Source organism: Amia ocellicauda, chromosome 18 (assembly GCF_036373705.1).
Source record: "Amia ocellicauda isolate fAmiCal2 chromosome 18, fAmiCal2.hap1, whole genome shotgun sequence".
NCBI classification, from domain to species: Eukaryota; Metazoa; Chordata; class Actinopteri; order Amiiformes; family Amiidae; genus Amia; species Amia ocellicauda.
The window spans coordinates 20,163,092-20,190,367 of record NC_089867.1 but is presented as its reverse complement, the minus strand read 5'-3'; the positions used below and the strand labels follow the sequence as shown (position 1 = coordinate 20,190,367).

At 37.6% G+C, this 27,276-nt stretch overlaps 3 protein-coding genes across 5 annotated transcripts; 1 reads left to right on the top strand and 2 right to left on the bottom strand.

Moving 5' to 3' along the window:
- Nucleotides 1–906: 906 nt before the first annotated feature.
- On the bottom strand, nt 907–10,721 carry LOC136714053 (tumor necrosis factor receptor superfamily member 14). Its single transcript, XM_066691359.1, has 7 exons — nt 10,533–10,721; nt 9,990–10,054; nt 8,726–8,825; nt 4,274–4,399; nt 3,659–3,814; nt 2,614–2,686; nt 907–2,222 (listed from the first exon to the last, which is right to left on the bottom strand). The coding sequence occupies exons 2-7, from the start codon at nt 10,038–10,040 to the stop codon at nt 2,117–2,119; spliced, it is 612 nt and encodes a 203-aa protein (XP_066547456.1). The 5' UTR covers nt 10,041–10,054; nt 10,533–10,721; the 3' UTR covers nt 907–2,116.
- Nucleotides 10,722–10,765: 44 nt separating this feature from the next.
- Nucleotides 10,766–21,766, top strand: LOC136714050 (coiled-coil domain-containing protein 27). 3 transcript variants are annotated; one of them, XM_066691355.1, is made up of 13 exons: nt 10,768–11,018; nt 11,839–12,008; nt 12,381–12,537; nt 13,032–13,172; nt 13,824–13,960; nt 15,757–15,918; nt 16,918–17,133; nt 18,538–18,694; nt 18,803–18,933; nt 19,485–19,562; nt 20,002–20,214; nt 20,679–20,783; nt 21,114–21,766. In XM_066691355.1, the coding sequence occupies exons 1-13, from the start codon at nt 10,973–10,975 to the stop codon at nt 21,240–21,242; spliced, it is 1,842 nt and encodes a 613-aa protein (XP_066547452.1). In that variant the 5' UTR covers nt 10,768–10,972; the 3' UTR covers nt 21,243–21,766. The 3 variants fall into 3 exon arrangements, with proteins under 3 accessions (XP_066547454.1, XP_066547452.1, XP_066547453.1); XM_066691356.1 differs by lacking the exon at nt 10,768–11,018 and adding an exon at nt 11,401–11,545; XM_066691357.1 differs by lacking the exons at nt 19,485–19,562; nt 20,002–20,214 and having other exon boundaries at nt 10,766–11,018.
- Nucleotides 21,767–21,768: 2 nt separating this feature from the next.
- mad2l2 (mitotic arrest deficient 2 like 2) lies at nt 21,769–27,276 on the bottom strand. The gene is made up of 9 exons (XM_066691358.1): nt 27,044–27,276; nt 26,824–26,875; nt 26,568–26,686; nt 26,068–26,139; nt 25,711–25,811; nt 25,169–25,263; nt 24,866–24,939; nt 23,573–23,665; nt 21,769–23,217 (listed from the first exon to the last, which is right to left on the bottom strand). The coding sequence occupies exons 2-9, from the start codon at nt 26,861–26,863 to the stop codon at nt 23,176–23,178; spliced, it is 636 nt and encodes a 211-aa protein (XP_066547455.1). The 5' UTR covers nt 26,864–26,875; nt 27,044–27,276; the 3' UTR covers nt 21,769–23,175.

Here is a 27,276-nt window from a genome sequence, read left to right as displayed (position 1 = left end):
TTATATATTTCTGAACCTCATTTGTGTTTAGATTAGCTTTAATTTCGGAGTTAAAATTACAGACTTGTCTTCTTACAACAGATATTTGTGGACACTAAACAAAACCATCCCAGTGTATAATAAATATTCTCTAGCATCACATGCAGTATTTAATTGTAGGAGCCCTCAATTATTCCATTGAAGGCAAGGTTAGGTGTCAATTATAAAATATAACCCCCCATATTTGAAAGAGCGGTGAATATGATGGCAAGAATATGATGCCTTTACTTGCTTGATTTCAAATCTTTCCCTGGTATAACAGCAGTGAATACTCCTCTTGAGTGTACTAAAGTATATTTTCCAGTGAGTGCAGAGTGCATTTAAGTTATTTAAGACCTAGGATTGAGTAAAAGACCCTATTTACTTTCACAAGTCTTCACAAATTTTAGTTTTTGTCTGGTGGAACAGTGGTGTATCACTGCTGTCTTCTGGCACTACTCCTGTTGCTCCATATGTGGGTGCAAGCAGGGGCGTTGAAGTGGGGGGAAAAGTGGGACTGACTACGCAGGACCCCAATGGGGGAGGGCCCTCGAAAAGCTTGAAATGAAAATTTGTTTTTGTTTGCAATTTTTTTATTTCTAAGTAATTAGTGTCATAACTAAATATAAATTGGCTGAATAAATCGGTTAAGTGACTGAACTTTGTATCCCAAAAAAAGTGGAGGCTCTCTGAGGCCACTCTCCCCTTGCAAAAGGCACACATTGGTTTAGTCGACCCCTGCACTAGGATTCATCTCTAAACGTGGCTAATCTAGCGGAGTGGCTGCTGCTGTGATAGAGTCATGTCTCTCCCCAAGAAAGAGAAATCGGGGTACCAAAAAAAGAAAAGAAAAACAGGAAAGAGAAAGAAAGCAAACTGAGGGAAAACAACTGCTAATTAATTTCTTTGAAAAGAAAGGTGAGCACAACTGACACAGTTTGAGAATGGTTTAAGCTAATATATCAACAGTTGTTTAGATTGAAGGCAGTCAGCCAGGAATCTATATTGGTGCATATTTTGCATTATATAACATGAATTAATCAGTATCATAAATTAATCAGCATCATAGGTACAATGTCATATGCAGGGCTGGACATTAAGCTCCCCCCCCCCTCTTACGTTCAGTTCAGAAAATATTCTCTCATTCTAGTGGCTATATAATATTGTGCACAGACTAACTTAACATGAATACTGGGAAAATATATATTGAAAACATTTGTTTTACTACACTACTAATTAAATACTTACTACTCATAAATACTTTTCTCATCCCTGTTATTGTTATTGTTCACACAATCACCAGTCTACTGCAACTATCCATCAAGCACTAACATGCACTAAACCATACATTCCAGAGAGGTTTGGTGGAGTCCCTGTATAAACAAGGTTTGTAGAAATAGCAGCTTATTGATTAAGAAATTTTGAAATGCTAAAGGTTGGAGAAACATAAGACCCAGTCACTGCATGACTATTTCAAAATATAGCTTAATGGGGAATGTTTCATCACATTTAAAACCATTACCACCAAGGTTATATAAGCAGTTTGTTTCTTCACTGTATCATCACCTCTTATACATGCTAACATCTACTATATACATTTATAATACTTCTCTATGTTGTCTGTTAAATAACACAACAATAATAATAATTCTTACTCTCTCAGCTGTTAAATAATACAGCTGTACACTCTAAGTAGTATTTATTTCTCCTTCAGTTATGAATGATACCAGGGTCACTCCCGTTTGTGTCTGAAAAGCTATAGTCACTTTTTAATTAATCAAAGACCAAATTGTGTTCTGGCTTCTACCTGCAGCATGTGATGCCCAGACTCAGAGTACTAAAGCCAATGAACTGTGGAAGTGATTACATTGTTTGTACCATCAGCTTCACAGTGCAACAGCTTTCCAGCAACTATGCGGGTGTGGCTCTTCTAACTTAGTGGATTTAACCATGCGGTAATTCACTGTGTTTGGGGCCCTCGGTGGGAAAGTCTTAACCAGGAATTAAAGGGCTTGAAAACCTTGTGGCATTTCTCCAGAAGACAAGAACACTGTCTGAATAACATACATACTTTCTATTTTAAGCCTATTTTTTTTAATTACTGTGCACTGGAAAGGAATACAGAAATGCCAGCAATTGCAAAAATGATTCCTTTAAAAGTCACAAGTCTTGCCCCTGTATTCTCTTTACATTTCTCCTGGCAGCTGTTGAGAGAACAGAGTTTCAGTGTCAGTGTCACCTATCTGTGCATGTCAAAGGCTAAGCAGGATGATTGGCAGAGGCTTTGACAGAAAAAACTTGAAATGGGCATTAAAGACATCATGGGGAAAGCAACATGGTACTCTTCTCTGCTACAGCAAAGCTAGGTGTTCACAGCCCAGCATCTATAGGAATACATCTAATAAAATGGAATGTGAGGGTACCTTTATCATTTAATCTATACAATTTGTACCCATGTATGCATCCACTGACATGTGTTAGGATGGTATTTCTGTACAGTGTGTGAACAACATAACATTGTAACCAGCTAGCCAATATGAACTAACATGATGCCATGACTGAATATTAACAAGAGAAGAATAATTTGCTACTTACTCTGCATTACAGTCCTCGGCTGAACTGTGATTTCTGGGACAATCGGCACATACAGTATCATTTTCTAAGGATCCTAAAACAAACACAAATGGGGTGAGGGGAATGTTTATCTTATATAAAGAAATACATACATAACCATAATTTTAATAATAAAAGCCTAACAAGATGAGTAAGCATTGTGTAGTGTTTAGTACTGAAACCTTTTCTAAGAATGTGGTCCTGAATACTGAGTAAATACAAGATGATCATATGTTATATTGATAGGGAGAAGTTTCTGACACTGATAGACGAACAAAGAACACACAGATCCCGATAAATAAGAATGATACCAAAGTAGTTTGTTCATAAATAGCAAAGATGTACAGTCATCACGACTCATCTAAAGTTCTTCTAAGTAACATACTATCATATAGAAGATTATGTTCTTGGTTGCTGATCAACTACATGATGTCAATGAGGTTACTAATGTAGCCCAGACTTTATCACAGACTCTGTCTTTGTTTTTCTGATCTCTGTATGGTCTTGGATTAATTTTGTACTGTACTTAACCTGCCCTACCCGGAGATATACACAGAGTTGCAAATTGCACATGAGTTACTGAATCCTGCTGAAATAATAATACAAAGAGAATATATTTGGCATCTACACAGGGCACTGTCCCAAGTCAATATTAATTTACTCTTTCTGTGCCATATTATACTGATCGTTGCACATAATAAGGCATCATGAATCCACTGTGGGGTTTAGCTCTGTTAAACCCCAGCTGGTGAATGAGTTAAATGCAACATCAGATGCCATTCTCCACAGCCTGTACACTGGAAGTGATATGTGATCCTGCTCGGCATACCAATTCGGTGTGATGACAACAACCTCTTGCTATGCACGTATCCATGCTGCTGGGTAAAACTTCACCACTTTGTGTGCCAGTTCAAACTCATACCACATTGTATCTTCATACATTATAAGTAAACTCATTTGTGAGCTTCATACTAAAGTATTTTTTTTAGTTTGAGACGTGGAAAAAAAGACAAACATTCCCCCTCACCTTTCTCTTTTACAAACTGTCCTAAGGAACACACAGTGTAATTCTGACATTGACTGCAACCATCTGCTGTTGAATTAGAACAAAATAATCCCTCATTGCATCTGCAGACTGCATTGGCTTCGGCTGTACATGTTTTTTGATATCGCATCCCCGTTTCTGTGGAACATATAACAACACAAATTAAATGTTTGGCTGCCCTTTACAAAACACATGTTTTCCTGATCATTTTCTAGTTCTGGCCAGCAGAAAAAAGATTGAATAAGCAGTTGTCATGCATTTGTAAATTGGACAAAACAGGATAACAACATAATCCCATTAGTAGAGATTAGGTAAAATTATGTTTCCTGTCATTGCTAAAACAGTACTTACAACAATCTGTACTAAACAGAGTTCCATTCCCAATACTGTTAGTATAATCACACATATCCATATAAGAACACATTTAACTTCCTGAATAAAAATTGCCTGATAAAATCTGGAGATTAATATAAAATAAAACAAAATCTAATTTTTCTTACACATTTTCTTTTGCAAAAACAGGCTCTCCTATCAACAACTTTTTGAAAATAAATATGTCGATGTACAGTGGATTAAGAAGCAATATATATTTTTAACCTGCTTCACACATTCTGCATCTTTTACACTCGGTCAGTCCAGTGGGTTGATCCATGTAAGTTGCACTTGCACAGGCAGAGCATGACGTACTGGTGTGGAGATCACAGTGCTTCTTAACATGTGTACCTGTTTGAAAAATCCCAAAAGTGGGATTGTCAGAGTTTTTGCAGGACTTTCAACATTTATTATGAGCGAACAGAAGACTTGGCTATCTGAAAGTCCTTTGTAGCAAATGGATATCAATTAATCTGATCCTTCACTGCATCACAATTCCTGGAACTTTTTTTTTATCATGACTCATTCACACATCAGTGCTGTGCACCAATGTTTCCCAACCTTTTTACAGTTTTTGTCGATTGCTTACACACTGAAAGTGAATGCTTAGACAAAAGCATCAAAACCTTAACTTTGTAACCATGCCTTAAACAAAGGCACCAAAAGTACAAACACATTTTCTGCTTTGCACTTTGTTTGCAATTCTGCAACACACTTGCAAAACACTACACACTGTTTCTTACATTAGACACTTCGTTCAAGAATGAAATCTATTGCAATCATTGGGAAAACACTTCTATTCAAAATGCAAAACATACCTGAAATTGGCAACACCCACACATGAAAACACTTACACAGTAATTGAACACCAATTAGTCTGAGAATTAGAGCAAGAGCGAGAGAGAGAGAGGACGATGAAGACAACAAAAAAAGAGGACCAGGCAATAGACGGTGACATATTTCTGACAACATTAGGGCCACTTTGGTGGACCATGTCATAAATCATGGCCTGACGATGAGGGAGGCTGGGCAGAGAGTCCAGCCCAACCTGCGTTGCTACACGGTAGCATCCAACTTTCAACTTTCTACACTAGCTATGTAATTGTTGCACATCATTCTGCATCACAGTACAATACAATGTAGTCCTACAATATTAGGTCTATGATCCTCAGTGAACAAAAAAAATAAGTATAGTGCTGTGAAGTATGTGTAATACAGTTTTGATATTACTGTGTACAGTATGACAGTAAAGTATTTAAAAAAAGAACCTAACCAATGACATCATATTCTTGCATTTTCTACCAAACTGCCAGATGACCTCCTGAGGGTGGAAGGCAATCTCTGCTCACCCAAGAAACAGGAACTGGCCATTGTCAATCTAATGTTGACAAACCACACCATCCACCTACATCAACTGAAGACCCTGTATTAGGAAGTTGAACAAAGTGTTTAATAACTATTTATGTTTTTATATTAATGCTAGCATTATAAATAATAGCATGTATACAGACTGAGCAAATTAGACTCATGAGAGAACAAGGAAACCGGAGAACAAGGAAACCGGAGAACAAGGAAACCGGAGAACAAGGAAACCGGAGAACAAGGAAACCGGAGAACAAGGAAACCGGAGAACAAGGAAACCGGAGAACAAGGAAACCGGAGAACAAGGAAACCGGAGAACAAGGAAACCGGAGAACAAGGAAACCGGAGAAGCAGGTAGAGCTGACAACACTTTGCCCAGAGTGAGGGCAGTGAGGGGTTTATAAAGGAGAGCAGGAACTAGGAGGACAGGAGCAGGACCAATAAGAACAAAGGACAGGAGTAGAAGTGCACAAGGGTGAGTTGTAATGTTAATTGATAGAAAGAAAAAAGGAAAGCAGTGAAAGGAGCAGGAAAAGGCAAGAAAACATTGGCGGCCTCTAGTGGAGGAAGAGGGTCAGGGCTAGGGAACTGTGACAGTCAGGCTACACAAAGGTCAACAAGGTACATTTGTTAGAAACTCCTCCTAAGATAAAAGGACCACGCGGTAAAGACAGAGCCCGAAGAAAGCCATCTGGTTTGTGGATCCCACACCTCTCCCCGGGAAAACAGATTGTAAACGGACTCAGGCTTGCACCTTTTGATTGGATGAACGGTCACAACATTCTACATCATTTTCCTAATAAAACTCCACCCGTGTTTGTAAAAAAACTAAGTTCTCACTGAAGGAATTTCCTGATGTGGTGCTTCCAAGCTAGCTTGTTAATACATTTTCTATTTGCTTTATCTCAACAACTTCCATTTATTTCCAAGAAGGGTTCAACATTAACTACAAAAGCAAATCGCAGATATCACAACATTTCATAATATCAACCACATCAGTATTTCAACACTCTGCCGCATCTTGCGCCAACAACAACTTACGATGAAGCAGCTGTTCCATTGAGAGGAACATCGTTAGAGTCAAAGACCTTCGTTGTCTGTGGGGGCACGTGCCTTGCCTGTAGCTTGTAGTTTTGACTGAATGTGTCTGACCCATCCCACACCCCACACCCATCATTGTGTAAAAATGTACACATTGTAGTCCTGTGTTTTAAGTTACACCATATTAACGGTACAGTGTATGCATTTTTTGTTCTGATACAGCTGCACCGCCTCATGAGTTCATTTTCATTGATGAAGCTGGATTGAATCTAGCTAAAACCAAGCGTCGGTGCCGAAATGTTATAGGACAAAGAGCTGTTGGGAAATTATCACCTTGTGTGCCGCCATTAGTCTGCAAGGAGTTCTCCATCACCATGCCACCCTAGGTCCCTACAATACTGCACACAATCACATTTCTGGTTGCACTACATAATGCAGTTGTACAGGACGGACCAGAGCAGCCCAGGTTTGTTGTCATCTGGGATAATGTTAGTTTCAACTAACTGATTGGGGCTGCTCTGGTCAGGGACTGGGTCAACAACCACAATAACTTCACAGTTGTATACTTGCCCCCTTACTCCCCATTTCTCAATCTGTTTTTTTTTCAGCTTGGAGTTGGAAAGTGTATGACTGCCAACCACATGCCCGCCTGCCTGTTGTGCAAGCAATGGAAGAGGCCTGAGGAGACACTGAGGTGGGGTCCCTCCAGGGTTCCATACGGCACACAAGGCGATATTTTCCCCATTGCCTAGCCAAGGATGACATTGCTTGTGATGTGGATGAGGTGATGTGGCCAGACCTTAACAGAAGGTGGGATCCGTAAACCATCCACCCCATCTCTTACAATACTATTTTGTGTTTACCGTTGCACTGTAATTCTACTGTAATATTTTTTTACAGTACAAACAGTTTATAGTAACATACTGTATTGATTACAGTACTGTAATTCTACTTTTCTTTGTGTGTTTTTGTTGTAAAAACTATAAATGGCAAAATAATAAGCTGTATATATTTTGTTCTGAAGCCTTTCTATTTTTGTGTTCATTGAAATGTGAGTAGATGTACTGTACAGGAACAATCCTTCACAGAAGCCTGTATGAGAAAATTAAAAAGGTACTAAAGACAGCAGTATTTTGTATAAAGTACATTAGTGTGTTGTTGCTGCTTTGAAAGAGTAATTCAAATGGTGCATGTGTGTATCATTTTGTTGCAAAAATACCATTTTGAAAAAGGATTGTTAGGTTTTGATCGCAGTGTTTCATTTCAACATATACGCGAGATGTTTATCTCCAAGTGTTGCGTCTTATTTGGCTTGTGTGTAGAGTTTTGACACAATGAGACAAATTCCGTAACAAGTGTGTAAGCAGTTGCAAAAAATTAAGCCTAAGGCACACACAGTCCACACAGAATTGTATATGGTTAACCAGCCCTTCCAAGTCACCTCCTTAAACATTTCACTTACTTTCACTGAGAAAATGCAGCTTGTCTTGATGCACATAATCCTTTTAATACTGGCAGTAATTAATGGTTGTATTCATATAAAAATCTAATATAAATTAGATATTAATTCTCATTTATTGGATTGTTGTTACACATGTGAAACTAACTGCTAACAGGAAGCATTTAAATCTTTTTAAACATTCAGTTTCAAGGTTGCATTGCAACAACTAAAGTAAGTAGACCTTGACAGTTTGTAGCAAATATCAGTATTCAAGTATTAAGCAATGACCATGTATAATCAACACAATTACTAATAGTTAAGATGCGTATAGCTGTAATGACTCCAAGAACAGCAGAGATGAACCCAAAAGCTCACAAACAGGAAGCACGGCTAACAAAACAAAGGGGATGTCCAAGAGACAAGGTTTAAAGACAGTCCAGGGGTCAATTGATGTGTAGGCTGAAAGAGGCAATCCAAAGGGGTGGTCAAAAATCAAAGGCAGGAAGTCAGGAACAAAAGAAAGTCAATAGCCAGAGGTAGTGCTTAGAAATGCTACAATGAATGAAACAAAACTAAGCAGTAACTGAAGCACAAACAGGGGTTTAAGTGCAGGGCAGAGAGGAGCCAGTGAAGCTGGTGGGGAGAGGTAGAACCAATGAGCGAGAGGGTTATAATGACAAGTGCACATGGAATGAAGGAATGTTAATTTAATGATTGCAGGGTTAGTATTCAGGGGAAGATGACATCTGGTAGTGAACAGGTGAATTGTGGCTGACAGGTGTGATAATAGCTCTTACTGTTGACATTGTAAGTACAGATTGCCATTGCCTTACCTATGGAACACTTTGGACAGCAGATTCCACCATGGTCATACTCTTTCGCATTGTTACAGCCATAAGATGTTGTCATACAGGATAACAGAACACAAAACCACTACAAACATGACAAAATACAAAGAATAGTTATTCAAATAATGGTATTGCTGCAAAGAACAACATGCCCAAAAAAGAAGCCACGACAGAACATGTTGAAATAGTTCATTGCCTTCCCTAACGGAAGCACAAAGACATTTAGAGTGGGGGAAAAAAGTATTTGATCCCCTGCTGATTTTGTACGTTTGCCCACTGACAAAGAAATGATCAGTCTATAATTTTAATGGTAGGTGCATTTTAACAGTGAGAGACCGAATAACAACAAAAAAATCCAGAAAAACGCATTTCAAAAAAGTTATAAATTGATTTGCATGTTGAGGGAAATAAGTATTTGACCCCTTCGACTTAGTACTTGGTGGCGAAACCTTAATGACTTGGAGAGGATCTGCAAAGAGGAGTGGTACAAAATCCCTCCTGAGATGTGTGCAAACCTGGTGGCCAACTACAAGAAACGTCTGACCTCTGTGATTGCCAACAAGGGTTTTGCCACCAAGTACTAAGTCGAAGGGGTCAAATACTTATTTCCCTCAACATGCAAATCAATTTATAACTTTTTTGAAATGTGTTTTTCTGGATTTTGTTGTTGTTGTTGTTATTCTGTCTCTCACTGTTAAAATACACCTACCATTAAAATTATAGACTGATCATTTCTTTGTCAAGTGGACAAACGTACAAAATCAGCAGGGGATCAAATACTTTTTTCCCTCACTGTATCATAAGCAACCTAAAAGCTTTAGTAGAAATACATTTAATTGTTAGTGATATATAAAGACGTTGGCGAAACTTAATTATATATAAATGTAATTAAAGTACCAGAAGTAGTAGCAGCAGCAGCCAATGCCTAGTAAATTGGTTGCAGACAAGCAACTGTTGCACTATTTGTTACAGAAGTACGTCAGTTCTGTATTGTGTTGGATTTGCTCTGTAAATAAAGAGTTAATGTGTTAGTGACATTCAATCATTTATAAGGCCAAGATTAATAGCAGGTTATTACTAGAATTACTACTGTGCAATTATTTAGGAATATGGTGCCATAAGTTGTTTAAAATACATCTAAAGCAGTAGCAAGTTCTAGGGAGTAATATGAAAAGAGATTTGATTCCAATGAACATTTTTTGATACACATATCATAATTAAATTAAAATAAGAATAGAATAAAACTTACCATCCCAAAAGAAACTTTCATTTTGAAATGTTCGTTGTTTTGTAATCGCATGTACTTGTATGCAACTAAAAGAAAACCATGTTACTGGTAAATCACTTTAATTTAAATGTGGATTTGCTTTTTCTGATTTTCCATCATTTTAAAGCAAGAATAATGAATTCCAAGTGCTCAGGGCAATAATCATAGTTATAAATCTTAAGGCTATGTAGTTAAAAATAAAAAAAAATAAACAATTTACATACCAATCTGATGGTTATGATACTAATATTTAAGCATTTGAAAATGTCTCTTCACACAAGCATAGTACATTCCATTCACTTTTCATTCACGCCATTGATTTTTCGAAAAATGTAATATATTCACTGTAGACCTGAAACACAGGCTGGACGCTTTGCTGTAGCCCAGAAGTGCACTTGTTATTAACTTGCATGCAACTGCAAGTCCAAAATAAACTATATCATGTGATACAATCCTCTTTTTAAAGGACCGCTCTGGATGCCGTTTTGACATCCAAACCAGACTAGCGGGTCTGAAAAGCTTTACCTGAAAATAACTTTCTTGTTCCGTCTTCCCAGAATGGAGGCCCCGCTTCCCTCTGTGCACAGGAATCTCAGAGTTAACTGTTTGCATCACTTTCATCACTTGCTGAGCTGTAATTCAAGATTTATGCCCGTGGCACTGCGCACCTCCCTCTGCCCACGCCCGCTGGACACAAGCCATATATACTTCTATTTATGTCTATGAGAGAAGCTGTTGGCAACCCCTCTGTAAAAAGACACAGAAGCTGAAAAGAGCCAATTAAGATATAGAGAAGATCCCTAACTATGAAACCCTTTCAGATCTCTTGTGATAAAATACACCAGTGACTTTGTACGGATTTGTGGACTGTGATGATCGTCCTCTGAGCGCAGGCATGCAAGGGACCATCTGGGACCTGGTGCGTCACTGGCGTCTCGGTTGCTTAAACACTACAATGTAACAATATGTATCGAAAGCGGCGATGCTGGCAAAGAGGTGTAATCAGCCCAGGTAAGGGATTTGGTGTACCTACTGAATAGTATGAGCCAGAGTGTAAGCAAAACCCTTTTCATTTCCAATAGATCCTGTGCCAGAAAGAAGGACGTCGATATTATTGGTAGAAGTGTTTCCAAACTTCCAAACGTTCAACGTGCATTTAAAGAAATATGATATTGCCCTAGCCTCTGTATAAAAAACAAAAACTTATTGAAACATGTCCAGTGTAACATTCAGCATATTATTATTGTCCGTGTACTCATTTATGTTTTTAATTTATGGTGTTACGCAATATGAAATACGCAATGTGTTTACAGTATATGTAATTGTTTCTATTGAAACATCTAACATAATCCTGGTTTAAACGCAGGCTGTGTTTTTCCCGTTGCTTCCTGGTTACCTCAGTTTCTGGATGGCTGAGCACCGAGAGGACATGAAGACACACAGTTCACATGAGCTGCAATAGTCTGTGTACAGAAATCCCTAGCAGCACATTGTAGCCCACATTCTTCTGAAAATATGATGGGCTTTTGTAACTATTGGTGAGGCTCTTAAGCAGGTGTTTTGTTGGTTTGCTTTTATATAAATATATATGTATTTCCTGCTTTATTGAATAAGTTCCAGAACGGTATTTGCTTAAAATGAGAGACATTTTATGAGCTGTTATAGTATTCAAATATTAACAGCACAAAAACGTTTTTGCTGGACAGGGAACATTGTACACACATTGTAAAAAGTAATTAGGTAGCCAGTTTTTTAATGTGTTTGTTTTTCACACAATTCAACTGCTGTACTGATATTTTTAAACAACAAAACTGTATTTTTGAATTCACAGGTATTGATTGGTATACAGGGGAGAATTGTGTCAGAATGATGCGAACACCTGGTGACACGGGTCCTTTGGGCAGACCACAGACAGCGCACTGGCATAGGCCTACTGTGACAGCTATCCGGCCACTTCGACAGAAAACATGCTGGACCCCTCCAAGATCACAGGAAAACCAGGTGACCAGCCAAATTAAACGTGTTCAAGCTTATGGGGGGCCCTCTTAAAAGCACAGGAAAGATATTGCCACTCACAGAGGATAATGTGAATGAGAAGAAACCCTTTGAATCTGAAGAGAAGGGTGTTTAAATATTAGAGGGTGTAAATATGATAAGCAACATATGGACTTAAAACCTTAAAATTGACTCAATATTTGAACGCTTTGTTATTAAGGCATTCCCCTCCATGTCACTCTCTGCTGGAAAACAACATAGTTTTGCATTAATAGAAGCAGCTGTACATTATAGTGAGACCAAAGCTAGTACAAGCATGGCACTGTCAGTTAAATTACATATAGGCTTCTATTGATATGTCTTTATATGCATTTGCAGCCTTCAGCTGGGTTACCGACAAGCAAAGATCTGCATGAATGTGAGAGTGAGAAGGTTCATTTGCCTTCAATTGAAGACTTGCAGGTGAATGGCAGCAACAGTTTTAATAGTTCAACAGACCATCCCAAGGGAAGTAGGTCGGCACCAGTAACTAGGAGTGAGTAAGCCTTATTCACATCAACATTTCCTTTGAGTAGGCCTATGGAATGAAAACCTTTGTGGAAACACCTGATTTGTACTATGTAATTTCTCTTGAAATGTGAAACCGCAACGTCTTGTATAGCTGCAGCGGGTGGTCTTTGGTGGGTTCCTTTGGTGGGTTTACGTTCAGAAGTAGTTGCTAATAATGAAAGGTCAGTGCAGAAAATATAGACTGTTGATACAGATGTATGGAGGAAGAATATAACAAACTGTAAAGCAACAGTCAGTGCCTGGCCTCAAAATTAAATGAAAATACATTAAACCTATGTATATTTGAGCAAGACCCCAGATTCTGAGGCCCCCTAACCTGTAAATAATATTGCATATTATATGACCCTTTAAAAGTACCACATTTGTATCATGATAATATATTGCTTTAACACCATTTGACAATGTGTTTATTTTAAATTAAACTTTCCCTTCCTTGTGCGGTTGCTGGTGTTTATACAGATGCAGGGTTTCAAAGTGCTGACTCCTCTAGTGACTGTCAGAGTCATCTCTCAGGCCCCAGTCTGGGAACAATTGACTGCTCTGGGACAAAGTTAAGTTCAAATCCCTCCACCCATCTGGTTACAGCAGTGCCAAGCAATGGTGAGATAAAAAACCCTTCAGAACAAACTAATGTAGATATGTGTTTTAATCTTCTCTGTTAGCTGTTTGTATCCTGAACAATTATATGTGTGTGCTTATATAGATGTATATATGTTGTGGCACTGTATAAGGTTGGACACAATGTCTGGGCTCTAAGAGTAGGGCTCAGGAAACAACAGGCACAATTATGGTGCAACAGTGTGGGTTTATTTATTTCAGACATACTGAAAAACAAACATTTGCTCCTCTGGAGTCTAGAGTAAACACTGAACCAGGTCCCTATCCACTCTTATGACTAATGGTAAACACAAATAGCATACACAGTGAACAGTCACATCTGTAATTCAATGCCATAAGCAAAGATCCAATATGTTTTCTCAAATTAGAACCTCTCCATATGTCTGTTTCTCTCACCACACACTCCCAGGCTTTCCTCCATACCTCTTACACAACAGGAAGCCAGTACTTTTCCTCCTCCTTGTTGCCAGTGAAGTGCAGGGCAGTATGCGGTAGTCTATTTAAAGAAAATCCCAGCCTGTTAGTTCTTTTTTATGTTGCTGGTAACATATCCTGATATTAATTTAACATGTTGTGAATGAGAGCTTTCAGCATTTTAATCATACAATTCTGAAATATAATATTGGTTGTCAGCTTGCAGATTTCTGCATTCCCAGAGTGTAAGTGAACTCAATTGCAGTGCTCCCCGGGACCAAAGTTCAACCAAACCCAGCACCACGAGCAGCACAACAGGAAAAATTCCCTGGTATCTCGCTTTATTACATGAGAAGGTGATACATGTATTTTTTATAACGCTAGAATGTGAAAACAAAGTTCCTGTGGTTGTAGTTATTACAGTAACACAGGATGTACTGTAAAGTGTTTTCAGTCAAAAGTATTATTTTTAGTATGGCAGTAAATTACTGTAAGTATTGCTGTATAGACTACTACTTTAAATGTGGTCAAAGAGCCTGTATTCTTAGAGCTGTATAGATATTCTTGCCAATCTTGGCTACTTTTTGAATTACACACATATTTTGTTTTGTCCATTTCACTGGAACACTTATGCCCCGTTTCCACTGGCTTAGGCGTCCGGACACGTCTGGTTTTGTGGCCAGTTAACTATCTGCTGCCAGACGTGGCCGTTAGTGTCCGTCACCCCACTGAGGAAATACTTCTTTCAGAAGCGAGATGTGTGCTGAACTTGTAGACACAGGGAAGAGATCAGATACATTGTATCGGAAGATATAATCTCAAGTGCCGTGTGGGATCACGAAGAAATTACAGTTTTATTAACAGCATGGAGTGAAAACCACATACAGAAACAATGACTGTTTACAGTTAATATCCGAGTGTATTAAAAACTTGGATTTCACAGGATTGGTGCAGTGCTGTGACTAGTTAAAAATAAACTGAAGGATAATAATCGAAGCGGTATCAGCCGATAATATTAATATTTTATGAACAGCTGGATGGTGTTTCAGGATGTCATTTTGTGAATGGTGTGCAGGACAATCCACAGAGACAGTCAGTAGGACAGCGAACACGATTTAGTTAACGTGTGCCCATTTACAAGTTAAATGAATGAATAAATAAATACAGCAGATTTGGGTTTCCCTCTAAAACATTAAGGACTAGTTTAATAAATGCGTCCATAAGTCCATAAATGCCATGACTGAGACGTGCACACTTTAGTTATAATTATAACCTGCTATATTGTAGCTGGATGATACCCTGTAACTTACCCTGGTTAAGGACATCTGCTAAGTAAATTATAAATAATATGGCAAAAAGTATTGTTTGCAGTTACAAATCTGCAGAAAGAGTAATAACTTAAGGGAGTCACATTGTGCCATTTAAAATATATATATACTAGCACAAATGATGATGAAAAATAGCAAATATGTAGTTATTGTTGCACATGGAAACGTATTCTTATGGGGACGTGCTTGTCTGAATATAATGTTGTCTATACACGTTTAGCTCTTCCTAATATTTCTGAACAGAAATGTGTATTTATTATGCTGTTTACAACCATGTAAAACACAAAGTATAAAATAGACATACACAATAGAAGTCCTTTCCACGTCAGGCTGTATCACTCGTAGTGTCTCTGTCTCTGTTTTTAAAACAAAACCCTAACCAAACCCACAATCGCTCTGCTCCTCCCATGAGAGGGACAGACTTTACAACTTCACACAATTATTTCCTTTTTGACATCACCCATCACCAATTTATATGTGGAAAACAACACAATTTCCATAATAGCATAAGATGACACTGCTGCTGCATGCTTGAATCCTCATCAAACAATGGGCTCCAGGGGGTATATTACAGGAATATCCTAACCATCATCCCTATTCTATCTTTAGAGTTATGATGTCCTATGAGTTAAATTAGGAAAACTTCTATTACAGATAACATTTTTTTTTTGTAGCATGTATGCCTTTCTTCTTCAGGGTTAAGCAATGCTGTTCAATAAAGAAATGCTTGAAACATGTACAGGGTTATTGATTTCATACCATGACTAGACATTTATAGGCACTGCATTAAGTCTATGAATTTTGTTATTGTTGACCATGCACAGGAGCACTGCCTGCTAATGTTAGGCCATGAAATCTCCCGCCTCTCAGAGTTTGAGGCCGAAAGCTCTAAAAAGGACCACGTGATCACAGCTCTTCAAGAAAAAGTGACGGAACTGATGAATCAGCTGACCCTGGCCCGTAATGAAGACGTTGTTCAAGCGCAGGTGAGCTTCCTGGCCTAATATAGGGTGATGAAAGAACAGACCTTAAGTATCACTGAATGCATTGTCACGTGAGGTTGACGTAGGCTTTCATTCTTTACAAACGAAAAAAACAAAAGCCAAAAAAATGAGGTGAAGCAAGATGCTTGGAGGATATTCAAAGTATGTTACCCACAGTTGAGTTGTTTCCAATTCTCCCCCTCCGCCACCAAGGATTAAAAAGCAGGGGTCATTAATCTGAATGGCATTCGATGCTTCTATATTAGATATTTAAATTAAAATACCAATAATATACAGTTATGTCCATAAATATTTGGACAAGGACACAATTTTCATCATTTTGGCTCTGTATGCCACCACAATGTATTTGAAAGGAAACAATCAATATATTCTTTAAGTGTAGACATTCATCTTTAACACCCCCAAGAACAAGCAGGAACTAAAGACAGCTGCAGTGCAGGCCTGACAGAGCATCACCAGGGAAGAAACCCAGCATCTGGTGATGTCTATGGGTTCCAGACTTCAGACAGTCATTGACTGCCAAGGATTTGCCACCAAGTATTGAAACACACAATTTAATTCATGATTATGTTTGTCCCCCCCCCCTACAATTGGGGGGACCACATATAAAAATGTGTGTAATTCCTATACCGTTCACCCAATTTGTAACTACCTTCAAATTACATATGAAAATTAAGTCTACACTTAAAGTACATCTTGATTGTTTCCTTTCAAATCTATTGTGGTGGCGTACAGAGACAAAATTATGAAAATTGTGTCCTTGTCCAAATATTTATGGACCCATTTTCACTCTGTCTCTGACATAGCAGGTTTTTAATCTTGTAGCAGTGAGTACTGTTTTCTTTATGCACATGGCAATGGGGGGACAAGCATACAAGGAATGGCTAGAAGGAGCAGTGCCTACTACAGGAAACATTGTCTATTGCTTTTTTCGCTCTACTTGTTCACTTAAAACAACTTCAGTGCAGTGTCTGCTAATAGGCAGAACTGATCCTGCGCTTGGGCAATGAAGTGAAACACCTCCGGACCTTTGAAGAAGAGGTATCAAGACAGAAGGAGTTAATTGCAGAACTGAGTGAGGAAATAGCAAGGCTTAATCTCCCAAGACTGCAATGGGAATGTGCAGCCCACACCTCGAAAGAGCTGGAGAATGAGGCAACACAATTTGAAACCCAGCTAGAGACATCTCCGGAAACAGTAAGAAGCAATACACTTTCCTTTTTTTTTTGGCCCTTCTGAGTTTGTTATAGTCATGTGTGTGTTTGTAAAATATATAATACTATAGATTAATCTGGATGTCATACTTTGACAACTTTAATGGTGATGTAAGAGGTGTTAGCATGAAGTGATTATTGACTTTTGTACAATTGTTCTTTTTTGTTTGGAGTATTACATCTTGACGAGAACATGGGTTTTCTCATATCTGTTGTAGGGTAAGGTACACTTATAAATTTCAATTAAAGAAGTGAATTTATAGTATCACCTTATCACGAATCCTGGAATCTTGTAGAACTCAATTTCTGTAATAATTGGACGCAGACACCAATTCCAAAGATATAAATTGTCAAATTTATTCAAAAACAAAGACTAAATGTAGCACTACACTAATTATACAAAAGGGAAAAACTAATTAAAATTCAACTCTAGATCAACAAATCAAAGACAAATCACTTCCATGACCAAATCAAAGACCATGGGATCGCATATGATAACACACAAATCGTTAAACAAAAAAGGTTATAAACACATTGACTACAATACTGGTTAGTAAGACGAAGGTCAGTCTCATATTGTTAATCAGACATTAGAGAGAGAGAGAGAGAGAGAGAGAGACCCCTCTATTGCTTTACGTGCATGGTATGAAGACTCTCAACATCACTGATCTCATTTAGTGGGAATTTGGCTCCGGGAGCACAGTAGGCAGCTTGTATAATTTTTCCACGGAATCTTTCAAACTGCATAAACATACATTGCATTGTTATGAAATAAACGCCTGATGGTTCCATGTTTACCAATTTAACTTGAACACAAAGCACAGATTTTAAACCTCAAAGCTTTAACAGACCGTGCGCTGTTCTTTATACGCCTGTCAGATCAATAGGTAATTGGTTCTTGAGTTTTTGAGATTGGATTTCGGTTTCAGCCCCCAGTGTCCTATTGGAGGGGGGGTTGATTTATGACTGATGTCAATCCATGCCATCTTTTGGAAATGCCGGTTGGCCCGGGTTCGTAGCTCTGTGTCAGGATTTCGGCTCTCGTCCATTTCAAAGAGTTTTTATTACCTACGGGCCCCCTTCCCCAGACATCTCACAGCAGGATTCCAAACTATTTGGCCTATTCTCAGTGCCATCCTCCCAAAACTGTCACTTTGATGTAAACCAGTTCCACACTTTAAGGAAATCTGATAATTTTGGGGGGAGAGGTCTTCTTTAGATCAGTGCTTCAGCTCAGAGCTAAAATGCTCTCATCAAAATACACCCAACATAATGCTACACTGTGAAAAATAATGTTGTTTTCTAGAAACAGGATTTCCCTTTTATCTGGAATGCTAAGCAGAGAGTGTCCTGTGTGATAATAACATTCTTGTTTTATTCTGTGCAGTGTCCAGCAACATGGCAAGACAGCTCAACCCTGAGTGAGACAGAAACCAGTTCAGAGTTGGAGGGAGTTGGGCAACAGAAGAAAGAACTGGAACACTTTCACGAGAATCTAGTAAAGGAGTTAGAGGAAACCAAACGGAAGTACAAGATGTCTTCTGGTAGGCATCAATAGCTAAAAATAATAAAATATGGGAGACCACTGATTGTTATTTAGTCTTCAAATACACTAAAGAAAATATTTTATTTTGTGGCAAACCCGCCCCTAGGCACAGTGTGCATCTTACGGAGATGTTTGTCTGTGAAAGAAGCTGAACTGGTCAAGGCTGGGAACAGGCAGGAAAGACTGAGGAAGGAGCTTACAGACAGGGCGTTACAGCTCCAAGCCATGTCTAAAAAGGTACTCACTGGTCCTGACTGGAAGTTCCATTACTCATTGCTATAACCAGTCCTGATTGTGTAATAACAAGATATGGAGATTGAAGAAGAAGGAAATAGCAGAATAGCATGACTTTTCCATGGTGGCAAAGGATGATATAAATCCCCAGTGTGCACTGTACCAGTAACAGGAATGTAGCAGTACAACATGAGGTCAGATACTCCAATGGGGTGGTGCTGTGTTGAGAGAGATAGCAGGGTGGGAGGGGGAGATTAACAGTGAGTAAATGTTTGTATTCCCAGACAGGAACTGAATATCAAATTGGAGAAATGTTTCCAACTGGATAGTACATTTGTCAGATATGGCTAGAAGGGTAATCATAAGAAACGTAAAACAAAACCTTTCATAATAAATAAGTAAATGGAAAATAAAATACAGACCTTTTTCACTAGATAAAATGTCCTGGTTTTCTCCAGCTGTTTAATGAGAGTTTCACCAATACACATACTTGACACCATATGCATTACAACAGATAAGCAGAGTGTTTAAATAAATGAATATCTGCCTTTAAGTTTTCATGTTTACGAGAAGGGAAAATAAATGAAGAACTGATGGCAGATCTGGAGAATGAGAACTTTACACAGAGAAAGGTAAGGGCCTTCCATTTAAAAAGGGTTGTTCCACAAGACATGATGACACACTACAATGCATATACTGGAAAATCTGCTTTAATATACAAAATTGTCAGTCTGATTTTCCAGAAGGTAACTACAGTACACTATAAAGGTCTATCCTAAAGTTCAAACACAGCTACAAGCGTTCAGAATTGAATCATAGTTAATATCATGATAAAGTACAGGTGTCATCGTTTAAATATTTGGCCCTGCATATTTTTGCACCTCATCCATGCATTAAAAAAACACAATAATTGAAAGCCTGGATTACTTGAAAATTATCAACCTGATAAAGATCTGTCCAAGCGTACAATGTAGAAATTGTTTATTTAGCCAGACTTGATATTAAGCTCGGAGCTTTTAAGCTTGGCCTTTGAAGCTGTAGCAGCTCAAATTCTTCCTAATGCCAAAACAGCTCACAGCACGACTGCAGCAGGAGATAGAACTGAAAAACAAAGCGGTTGCTGAGTTCAAGGCTGAAGTGCACGGGCTGAAGCAGGAGCTGGCTGCACAGAGGGCAGGCATGACTGAGCTGGAGACAGACTTCAGGGAGAATCAGGCCAAAATGGCCAGTCTGCAGAAAATACACAATCAGACCAAGGTGTATCTGGAGCAGCTGCAGGCTCGGGTAGGCTTTTCCTCTGATGAAGTGTGGCAGTACGTAACTGTAGGAATGTGTTCACCGCAGGCAGCAACCAATCTCAAAATACCACCCAACACAGCACCTTACTGGCTGTGCTGTACTGCTATCCCACTGTGCTTCGAGACATTAAAGATTTTGTTTTCTGAATAACAAGACGAGTTCTTCCATCAGCCATTTTGAACTTTTCCATGTAAATAATATAATCTTAACAACATTCAGAAGACAGTGTCAAGCTGCTTTTAACTGCATTTGGCAGGAACATACAGCTGTGTAGACCCAAAAGTTCCACATAAAAATAACAGTCAAGAAGCATACTTAGCATAAACTGGAGGCATAGGGTTGTAATTAAGCTTTGAGGTTTAAAATCTGTGCTTTGTGTTCAAGTTAAATTGGTAAACATGGAACCATCAGGCGTTTATTTCATAACAATGCAATGTATGTTTATGCAGTTTGAAAGATTCCGTGGAAAAATTATACAAGCTGCCTACTGTGCTCCCGGAGCCAAATTCCCACTAAATGAGATCAGTGATGTTGAGATTCTTCGTACCATGCAGGTAAAGCAATAAAAATACACTTTGCACTAAACTACTGCTGAAATGATGCAATTTATAAACTAAAATATAAAATGCAATTGGATAATTTTCACCTCATTAAGGAAGTAATGTCTAACAAGAAATGTTTCTCTAAAATAGTGATTTAAGAAGAAAAACTTGTAAACCTAGTATAAATATTCAAATTGTAAGAATCTTTTTTAAATGGCTTACTTATGTTTTTGTGGTTATATTTAATCAATTTTAAATAATGTTGGAAAAGGAAGGTATTAAACTAGATTGTAAAATGTCTGAAAGAGTTATCTTTGGTGAAGTACATCTTTTGTTTTTCAGAAAATAATTGATGATCGTTCTCAGTTCCACCAGCTGCTCACACAAAAAGGAGAGAGAATGCCGCCTCTGTTCATCATGGAGACACAGCTCCCGATGAAAAGCAAGCCAATCTCTCCTAAAAAGAACTGAAAAACCTTCAGGAATAAGATTAAGATTTTTTGTATTTATAATTACACTTCTCTGAAATCAAGTGCAAAGTCCTTCAATACAATCACCCTCCCACAGATGCCCCCTTAATTGTATCCAGTGATTTCAGTAAATCAAAGATCACAAATCATCCTTTTCTTCCATAAAACACAAGTCTGTGCACTGCGTTTGACCTAAGGAACTAGACATTTTGTTCTAAATAAAGATCAATCATATTTATGATATAAATAGTCACCCTGGATCATATTTTCATTTCAGTAATATTTCTGTGGTCATAAATTTACTGTAAACACCCTAGAATGTAAGGTCATAGCTATGAAATGTTGGCAGAATTATGATTGTTATTTTGTCCAAGGCAACTTGGAATCAAGAAGTAGCTGTTAAACCCATAACAGTGCTGTATGACGTTTGCAGTGAGAGATTGCATTGTGGTAAAAACAGTTATAATTAAACACTGATTAACAAAAGCAAAGGCACTGATTCAATAAAAGTAAAAGTACAAGAAAGATTATTTTAAAAGCGTATTTATTACATTTGTATTTTCAACATTTAAAACATAACAGTAGCGAGGAAGGATGTCTGCACAGTGAATCAGAACAATTTAATGGAAGGTATTAAACTAGCAACCTTCCTGTTTTTTTTTTTTTTCTGCAAAATCCAACAAGGAAACAAGGTCACACTGCTTTCAATGCACTGAGCAACTCATAGACAATAGAACTCTTACGGTACCAAATAATGAAATAACAAATAGACTCTGGACATTTCAATGAAGTAACCATTGATTTAATCTAGGTAGTTTCCAAAATGTTAAGAATAAAAAGGGAAAGAATTGCATGAGGGCCAAAGAGTAAGTCACTGTTGTCCTGAAGCCAGCTTTGTGTGCTTTCAGGGCATGGCTGAACAGTACAAAACACCTTACTGACAATTATTGTTGGTACTTGGAGGAACATAATGCTAAACTATAGAGGACAAAATAAGATTGTCTGCTGCCCATAAAACATCCCATAACGTTATCCTAGCAGAATGAATAATCTCTTTAAGGCAATATGAAGATAATGAAAGATTCTAGAAAACACCAAAATATATAAACATTCAATACTTTTACACACTTGCATTGACATTGCATTCCAGACTTCAGTATATAGTACATATATTTCATAAAAAGTTAATTTATGAGGAATTAATGTGTATAAATGTTCAGCAGCTCACTGCAAGAGCTTTTTCTTTTTTTGGGGTTGCAAGAGACACTACAAATCCAAGAAATACCTTTTAAATAAACATGGCAGATTTAAAAATAATAATTGTAACTGTTTTGACAAAACACATGTTTTGACACAAGACAATGCTTTATAAAGTTATAAAAGCAAGATAAATCTTCTCATTAACACCAACAACTTCATACAATATCAAATGCAAAGGACTAGTTGTGGCGATTTCATTATACATCATCTACAGTTCTGATCTGCGATCGGTAAGAACACAACATTTGCTGTGACTCCGACTAAATGGCACTTAAAGTGGGCTACATCTCCACACTTGTGCTCGCTTTGACCAAAGTGCTGCTTCAAATACATTGCTCGCTTAGTTTATTTCTGCATATGGAGAGTGTGGTGCACTCCTGGTGAAGAGGTATGATGCGCAGTGACGTTCAATACATATCCAAGGACATTAAGGCTAAATGAAGGTTATTTTCTTCTTCAACTAATTAATCAGTTCTTTCCACGTCTACCTTTTTGCTTGCGTTCTGTCAGTAATGTTCAGATTCTGAAGAAGGATGCACCAGCAGGCATTGATGCCACTTCTAGTTGAAATGTGTTAAATAGACGCTGTTGTACTTCCATGTGTGAGTAGATTACATATGGAAGGCAGTTTCATTTTAGATGGCATCTGATAAGTTGTATATTTCCAATGTGGTTTAAGATGCCTTGTGTGCTCGTTCCTCTACATACAGCTGCATCTATTCAGATCAAAATAACACTTATTAATTAATGCACAGGTCATAGAAGGTCTTCCATACATATAACTACAGGATAAAACCATTAAGAATAAGTCAGAGCAGTTGAGTTCCTCATCTTATAACAAAGCGAAATGGCACAGGTTCTGAAAAAGCAGGAAATGTCTTGGTGGGACATATTTCCATTTATAATAAACTGACTCATATTGTGCCTGTTTAAAGACAAAGGAGTAATTCATTAAAAAAAATGAAATTTTAGTCGTAAGGTTAGTAATAACATGTAGCCTGTGTAAAAAAAAAAAAAAAAAAAAAATCTTGCTTATGATTAAGTACAGATATTAAAAAAGATTGGACTCACTTTAACAATATCTGACGTCATGGTTTTTAAAGGTATGAGTCTGGGCTCCCGCATATGCACTTCCTGTTCATCGGCTACTATCCATGGGAAATCCTAAGAGAAGACATTCACACAGGGTTTAAATATCTTGGAAAAGACACTAAATAAACTTGTTTTAACTAAATAGTGGACATATCGATGTTTGTTTTTCCATGATTTTGCTTTATAAAATGTGTTTAATTCACAATTAATCTGTTAAATCAACAAACCAAAATCATATAAGCCAAGTAAATTAACAAAACAGAATTTAAACTGAAAATATACAGTACTGTGCAAATGTTTTAGGCAGGTGTAAACAAATGCTGTAAAGTAAGAATGCTTTTTAAAATAGACATGTTAATAGATTATATTTATTACTTAACAAAATGCAAAGTGAGTGAACAGAAGAAAAATCTACATCAAATCAATATTAAGTGTGACCACCCTTTGCCTTCAAAACAGCATCAATTCTTCTAGGTACATGAAGATCCCAATTTTAGAAAAGCAATCCTTGAAGGTATGAGGCGGCACTTAGCGGAGTGAGACTGGAGCACACTGGATACAGATTCAGTTGAAAACACATGGTTATATTTTAAGAATATACTACTTGAGGCTCAGGAGAAATTTGTACCAAAACGTAGCAAATTGAGGACCAAAAAACACTGGCCAAAATGGTTTAATAGAAGTATGCAAATAAATATCAAGAGAAAGAAAATGTTGTATAGCGCATACAAAAGGGATGGAGACAAAACAAAATACAAAGAATATGTTGAGCTGCAAAGAGATCTTAAGAAAGGGATCAGGAAACTGAGGCTGCCTAAATCCATAGAAGAACTGTGGTTAGTTCTCCATGATGTTTGGGCAAACCTACCTGCCGAGTTCCTTCAAAAACTGTGTGCAGGAAGAAGAATGGTACCTAGAAGAATTGATGCTGTTTTGAAGGCAAAGGGTGGTCACACCAAATATGGATTTGATGTAGATTTTTCTTCTGTTCACTCACTTTGCATTTAGTTAATTGATAAATAATCTATTAATATGTCTATTTTTGAAAGCATTCTTACTTTACAGCATTTTTCCACACCTGCCTAAGACTTTTGCACAGTACTGTACAATCATCAAGTCACTGGTAGACTTCCAATTTTTTCTTACAATTCATCTTCATACTCAAAGGCAATATTTTTATTTACAATGCTTATTAAATGAAGGTGATAATCTGGAAGTACGATGTCTTGAAACCACAATGGCACCAAACTGTACAAATGATGAGCTGCTGACCTTAATAACCTGAATCTTTTCCATATTTCGTGTGGCAGCCTCTCTCGTGTGCACCAGCACTGTAAATGTACACCCTGCAGAAGTGAAGACAATACGTGAACAGTGTTTGATCAAGGCTTAGACTAGTTTGAACGATAGATCTGCAATCAAAATTACATGTAATAATGAACACAGTAAGTTAAGGCCTTTCACAGTGATATTAAGGTACTTCTGCAAAAATATTTGTACTAGGATTAAGTTATTACGCTTCAAAATAATGATGCTGCATATTATTATTTTTTAAGAATCCAAGAAAAGCTTTACCTGGTGGATTGTTGTCAAGTACTGCATCGCAAACACTAATTTTTAGGATGACAGCTCTCAACAACTGCTCCACATGAGACAGCAACGTATCAGAGCTGTGAACAGAAGTAACAAAAACTCAGGATAACAATTATAGTTAATATACTAATTTATTTGGGTTTCATTAAAATGTTTAGCTTCAAAAGGAGTAAATAAAATGTCTACTTTAGAAGAACGAATATATGTATTTGATACTTAAATTGCATAAAGAAACCAAACAAAGAGAGCATAATAAGGTCACAAGTAAGGCCAGTATAACGTATATTAAGATGTGAACAGTGTTTCTTCTCTGTGTTGAAGATACAGATGCAGTATTTGGTTCAAGAACTGGGCCCAGATTAAATCAACGTTTCCAAATGGTGACATTCAAACCCAGTATGAATGACTCTCTTAACAACAACAAAAAAAGACATCATAATGAAAATATATATCAGAAATAAAACGGGAAATCCAAACCCAACAAATGAGCAAGTGTTTGCCAAAGCTGGAGTCGGGGGACTGACCTAATGGAAAGCAGAGGCGGCTGTGAAATTTCAAATACAAATCTCTCCACTGGGTGGTGCTCTTTGTCCATGATGACGACCACTACTTTCTCTGCTTCATTCTGGAGTAGAAGGGAGACCAGCACAGTTAACTCATTTCAGCAGAAAAACACAAACCTGATATTCACCATCACTGGAACCATTTAACTAATGTGGGGTGGTTCTCAAGTCAGGCTGGACACGATTGTGACCGAAGTTAACTAACTATAGTTAATTGGCTTGGGCTATGTCTGCATCAGCATGCATTCTGTAATGATGCAAAGCTTGGGATTTTAACCAAAGGTATAGATGGGTTTTTAATGCCAGATGGTGTCTTACCTTCTCAATTAGTGGTTTTATACAATGTAGAGTATCCTGTATGTATTGATTTAGTTCAGGGTGGCATGACATCTGAAAAAATAAAACGACAGACCAGTTAAAAATCTTAATTAGCAATTCCATCCTCATTCCAGATTGAAAAGCTCATCAATGTAATAAGGAATCATTATTTATTTATTATATTTCTTAACAGACGCCCTTATCCAACAATTGTTACAATAGTATATGACATTATTTTTTGTACATATACTTACCCATTTATGCAGCTGGGACTTTTACTGGAACAATCCACGTAAAGTACCTTGCTCAAGGGTACAACTGTAGTGGGGTTAAAACCCCGACCTCATAAAACCTATACAGCTGTAACACTTCATTATTTCAATATTTACAATTGTGCAAGGGTTAAATAATTAAATGCAACGCTTTCACTGTGAAAATATTGAGGAAATCAGAACTCAAGTTTTAAACTAAACTGGTACTATAGAATGATTTATTCTCACCTGTACTGGTACATTGTATTTTTTCCTTTTCTGGAAGATCCCAGTAGGATACACCTCCCGGACGTACAGGATTAAGTGGATGGCCACCTCCAAAAATTCACACAGGATATCAGCAACCACTAGAAAAGTAAGAAAGATCATCTCATTTGATATGCGAGCAGATCTCCTCTTGGGTTAAACTAAATTGCAACTTACTAAATATGAACACTATATCTATAAATAGAGAGAAAGATTAAATTAATTCAAAATACAATACCCTGTCCGAAATTGAGGTCCTGTCTGGTTAGGGTAGTCATGCTGACCGCACACTGAAAGATAAAAACACATTAGCAGAATACCACACAGTACTAAGCACAGCAAGCAGCGAGGCTTATGAAATAAAAACGGAGAGTTTTGAGAATGGAAATGATTGGATATGTGCTTATGTATGCAATGTGTGCATGATAAATATAACTAGTACAATATAGGCTACCCACCTAAGAATGATCAAAACTATGCCGCGCAATTTTCAGATTCATACAAACAATCCCATGTTTTCTCGTGAAGTCAGCGCCCACGATAGCATACTAATACATCAGAGATGACAGCCATAACCATCGCACAAATATGATCCCTTTTTACATTACATTTTACAGTTTTCAACGAAATACTATATCGGTATGTTTAGAATCCACCTTGACTAAATGTCTGTCGCGCCCTGATGACGCAG

What these genes read in the sequence shown, in the direction of transcription:
- LOC136714053 (XM_066691359.1), bottom strand. Translation starts at nt 10,040, where the DNA reads ATGCGATTACAAAACAACGAACATTTCAAAATGAAAGTTTCTTTTGGG. An exon ending in TGAAAGTTTCTTTTGGGATG is followed by an intron (nt 8,826 to 9,989) that starts GTAAGTTTTATT and finishes TCATGTTTGTAG; the next exon opens with TGGTTTTGTGTTCTGTTATC. An exon ending in GCCGAGGACTGTAATGCAGA is followed by an intron (nt 2,223 to 2,613) that starts GTAAGTAGCAAA and finishes TTCTCTCAACAG; the next exon opens with CTGCCAGGAGAAATGTAAAG.
- LOC136714050 (XM_066691355.1), top strand. Translation starts at nt 10,973, where the DNA reads ATGTATCGAAAGCGGCGATGCTGGCAAAGAGGTGTAATCAGCCCAG. An exon ending in TACAGCAGTGCCAAGCAATG is followed by an intron (nt 13,173 to 13,823) that starts GTGAGATAAAAA and finishes ATTGGTTGTCAG; the next exon opens with CTTGCAGATTTCTGCATTCC. An exon ending in TCCAAGCCATGTCTAAAAAG is followed by an intron (nt 18,934 to 19,484) that starts GTACTCACTGGT and finishes TCTGCCTTTAAG; the next exon opens with TTTTCATGTTTACGAGAAGG.
- mad2l2 (XM_066691358.1), bottom strand. Translation starts at nt 26,863, where the DNA reads ATGACTACCCTAACCAGACAGGACCTCAATTTCGGACAGG. An exon ending in ACTTGACAACAATCCACCAG is followed by an intron (nt 24,940 to 25,168) that starts GTAAAGCTTTTC and finishes TCACTTCTGCAG; the next exon opens with GGTGTACATTTACAGTGCTG. An exon ending in TGACGTCAGATATTGTTAAA is followed by an intron (nt 23,218 to 23,572) that starts GTGAGTCCAATC and finishes TGATCTGAATAG; the next exon opens with ATGCAGCTGTATGTAGAGGA.